This window comes from Puntigrus tetrazona, chromosome 4 (genome assembly GCF_018831695.1).
Source record: "Puntigrus tetrazona isolate hp1 chromosome 4, ASM1883169v1, whole genome shotgun sequence".
In the NCBI taxonomy this organism is placed as follows: Eukaryota; Metazoa; Chordata; class Actinopteri; order Cypriniformes; family Cyprinidae; genus Puntigrus; species Puntigrus tetrazona.
The window spans coordinates 28,521,943-28,526,942 of NC_056702.1; the positions used below are offsets into that span (position 1 = coordinate 28,521,943).

Consider the following 5,000-nt stretch of genomic DNA (forward strand, 5'->3'; position numbering starts at 1 on the left):
CACACACACACGTTCAGAGATGGCTCATTACGGGTCCTGAAGGAAAGGACTGTCTGTATTTTTCAGTTTGAGGAAATTTTCATCCGTGTGTTAATAAGGAATTAAATATGAATAAATAATGTGAATTATTATGTCAAATAATGCATCACGATTAATCACATCCAAAAAAGGTTTTGTTTACATAATATATGTTTGTATAATCTGTATATTTTTTAATACATATATAAAAGCACAAACACACAGAATATTTACACGTAAATATTTATATTCATTAAATTTATATTTTATAGATTTCATGTTGTTTGACACCATTACATGTTTTCGATTATTCTAATTGTTCCTTTTAAATATTTCAATTAATATTAAATATTTAATTCTTAGAATACAAAAGTATTAGATACTATACACATATATGTTTCATTTTATATTTTAGTTTTAAATATGTATTGTATTTATAAGTATAGTTTTTTTATATTGTTAATATAGCATTTTTAAAAGGTGGAATGTATATGTTGTGCTAAAATACATTATGTGTGCTTAAAAAGTGTATGTGTTTATATATATATATATATATATATATATATATATATATATATATATATATATATATATATATATATATATATATATTTATATAAATAAATAAATACGCATGCATAATTACACATAAAATGTAATAAATGTATAAATATATACATATTTGTATTTTATGTACATCACTGTTTGGCTTCACAAATACTTTTTATTCCTAATACACAAAAAATGCATTTTGCAAAAAGGGTTTATGTTAGTCGTCTCAATCACAGTGTATGTGAAGTATTTGTGTTTTTGTTACCGTAGTAAATCTGTTCGATTCCAGTTCACTCAGATCTCAGCAGGGAAACTTCTGGAATCAGCAGAACTTCTTTCTGTCATATATTTGTTTGTGGAAACTGATGCTTCATGCTTCAGGATTCACAGAAACAGCATTCATTTGAAATAGAAATCTTTTCTAAATGCCTTTACTGTCGCTTTTGAACAATTAAATGTTTGTGAACAGTAGTTATGCTAACATGATGAAACCAGGCTACCGTGACTACACATGACTAGTTAACTAACCTCTCTCTTTGTCTCTTTCTCTTCACAGGCTGTGCTTTTGTGAAGTTTTCCAGTCATGCTGAAGCCCAGGCGGCGATTAACAGTCTCCACGGAGGACAGACGATGATGCCGGTGACACACACACACTCACACACACACACACACACACACACACACACTCACACACACACTCACACACACACTCACACACACACACACACACACACACACACACACACACACACACACACACACACACACACACACACACACACACACACACTCACACACACACACACACACACACACACACACACACACACACACACACTCACACTCACACACACACACACACACACACACACACACACACACACACACACACACACACACACACTCACACACACACACACACACTCACACACACACACACACACACACACACACACACACACACACACACACACACACACACACACACACACACACACTCACACTCACACACACACACACACACTCAAACACACACACTCACACACACTCACACACTCAAACACACTCACACACACACACACACACTCACACACACTCAAACACACTCACACACACACACACACACACACACACACACACACACACACACACACACACACTCACACACACACACACACACACACACACACACACACACACACACACACACATTCACACACACACACACACACACACTCACACACACACTCACACACACACACACACACACACACACACACACACACTCACACTCACACACACACACACTCACACTCACACACACACACACACACACACACACACACTCACACACACCCCTACAGTATATTAGTAATGAATCGCCTCTAAGAACAGTAAAAGATCTGGACGAATTACAGAAAATGTATGGAGGAAATGTGATAAAAGCAAGGCAACAATAATCAAGGAAAACTGACATTTTATTTATGCAAACTATCTTTTTTTTGTATCAGTTGGTTCTATCGGTGTGATAGAGATCCTAAGCACCCTGAAACCAAACCAGCAGCTCCCTCAGTTAAAGCTAATGGCGTTTTATTGCAGGTTTGGCGCGCCATTGTTTATATATATATATATATATATATATATATATATATATATATATATATTTTATTTTATTTTTGCAGCACTGAGAACTGTATCCAATCATAGATATATTTAAACAGGCTTTTAGAATCCATTTACTGCTTAACTTGAGTTTTTGTTCAGGTACATTCTGTACCAATAATCTCATAAAGTGTACAATCGATGCAAATAAGAGATATACTATCTATATGAACTATATATATATATATATATATATATATATATATATATATATATACACACACCACTATATAACCGTTAGAGCACCCTGACTAATTTAAAAAGCCCCTCATTGATTTGATTCTGGAGCTGGGCCTTCACTTCCATTCTGTTCAGTTCTGAAATGATATTTGCAGTTATTGTTTTTTATTTCTCTGCTATGTAAATCTCGGCGGCGGTGTAAAATTGAATCCAGATGCTCTTCTGAAGTCCTCAAATGAGATTAGTTTTGCGGAGCTCGGTCAGAGACGACGGCTCCCGCTGCTGCTTATCGAATTCAGCAAATTCATTTCATGGCAGATCCAGCAGCAGGCCGCGCTCGTGTTTGTTCGCGGGAACGAGGCTTTCAGCGGCGGGAAAACACCTGCTGCCGTCTGGACACAAACAGACAGAAAACTTCCTCTTCGTGCTTCAGGGCGTGAATTTTACTCAAATTTAATTTAAGCTTGATTCTTATGTCAACGTAGCTTTAAAATCTGACGTCTCGGCAAACGTTAATGAGAAAGATATGACTGTTTTAATATGACCTTATATGGCAACCAGATTCGGCAGATTTTTGAGTTTTCTCAACTTAAATTTGTAAAGTTGAGACGACGACAGCAACAACGACAAAAAAAACACACATAAAATTACCAAAACTTGTAAAACCTGATACTTAAAAATATAAAACAAAAACTTTAGATGAAATTAAAATGCTGAAAAATAAAGATGAATGTAAAATAATAGTTGTATGTAATATATTAAGTAGGTTTCTGACCTCGGTGAGTCTTCATGATATCAAAACTTCATCAGTAACAATGACGTTTGGCATTTGAACACTATCTTAATATTATATTGAATATTAAAAATTATATTTTAAAAATAGCAAGAGATTTGTTTTATGCATACAAAGTGATTTTTTAATGATTAAAATAATTCACATTTTTTGTTTACGCATAGAATATTAAATTTATATTGTGTTTATAATAACTGAGAATAATTGTAACACTTATAGCACCTTGTCATAATTTTTACATGACTTTTAATATTTTATTTTGTAAAATATTTTATCATCACGTATATTTTTTTATACAACCAAAATGTGAGATAAAAAGTAGAAAAAAATGATTGCATGGAATAAAACAAACCGTAACAAGCAGAACTAACTATGTGGATAAAAATAAATCATAAATAATAATAATTAATCGGGGATATAAAATGGCGAAATGAAAACAAATGCAATTCTGAGCGTAAAAAAAGACAGAATTGTAAGATAAACTTTTTACCAAATTCCCTTTTTTATATTAATCCCACGACAGACACGATAAATAAGATTATAAACTGAGTTCAGAGGAAAAGGTCAGAATCGTGAGAAAGAAACTAGTGAGTGAAAGCTATTGTCTGTGAATGCAGGTCCTGTCAGAAGAGAAATGAACTGATGCTTTCCCTTAAGACTTGCTTTTTTAGAGAATAAACCTTGAGTGGTGTGTGTGTGTGTGTGTGTGTGTGTGTTATCATATTACGGGGACCAAATGTCCCCACGAGTCTAGTAATACCAGTACATTTTGACCTTGTGAGCACATTTTTTGCTCCCCATGAGGGAAAAAAAAGCATAAAAACCATTACGCCTATGGAGAGTCCCCACAAAAAATGGAAACCAGTGTGTGTGTGTGTGTGTGTGTGTGTGTTCAGGGTGCGTCCTCCAGTCTGGTGGTGAAGTTTGCAGACACTGATAAGGAGCGGACGCTGCGCCGGATGCATCAGATGGCCGGTCAGCTCGGGATCTTCAGTCCTATGACCATCCAGTTTGGAGCGTACGGAGCTTACACACACGCTGTGAGTCTCTCACACACACACACACACACACACACACACACACACACACACACACACACACACACACACACACACACACAGACAGACAGACACACACACGTCTGTTTGTTCTTTGTGCTAAACTGTGCATTTGTACATGTCTGCGATTAGTCCAACGTTTGGATTAATAAATAAAACTAAAAGAGCTGTAGGCTTAATTAAATTGTGATATGGACTAGTTTCTATGAATATTGAAGATCATAATAATTGATATAAATTTTTCTGTGTGTGTGTGTGTGTGTCTGTGTGTGTGTGTGTGTGCGTGTGTGTGTGTGTGTGTGTGTGTTTCTGTGTGTGTGTGTGTATGTGTGTGTGTGTGTGTGTGTGTGTGTCTGTGTGTGTGTGTGTGTGTGTGTGTGTGTGTGTGTGTGTGTGTGTGTGTGTGTGTGTGTGTGTGTGTGTGTGTGTGTGTGTGTGTGTGTGTGTGTGTGTGTCTGTGTGTGTCTGTGTGTGTGTGTGTGTGTGTGTGTGCAGCAGATCCTCCAGCAGCAGCAGGCAGCGATCATGGCAGCGACGCAGGGCTCGTATCTCAACCCCATGGCAGCCATCGCCGCCGCTCAGATGCAGCAGATAGCAGCTTTCAACGTCAACGGCCTGGTGGCTGCACCCATGACACCTTCTTCAGGTACACACACACACACACACACACACACACACACACACACTCTCGATCCGTTCTCTACAGCAATAAGTGCAGAGCCACATCATATACACTG

General features: G+C 36.8%; 1 protein-coding gene across 3 annotated transcripts in view; it reads left to right on the plus strand.

Moving 5' to 3' along the window:
* celf6 (CUGBP Elav-like family member 6) overlaps nucleotides 1-5,000 on the plus strand; it is a 116,084-nt gene that overhangs the window by 100,694 nt on the left and 10,390 nt on the right. For 2 of the 3 annotated variants that reach the window (XM_043237683.1, XM_043237684.1), the window contains exons 5-7: nucleotides 1,127-1,209; nucleotides 4,102-4,245; nucleotides 4,762-4,909. In XM_043237683.1, coding sequence (XP_043093618.1) covers nucleotides 1,127-1,209; nucleotides 4,102-4,245; nucleotides 4,762-4,909 — 375 coding nt within the window. Of the gene's footprint in view, nucleotides 1-1,126; nucleotides 1,210-4,101; nucleotides 4,246-4,758; nucleotides 4,910-5,000 lie in introns of all 3 variants that reach the window. The other variant, XM_043237685.1, reaches the window with a different exon arrangement.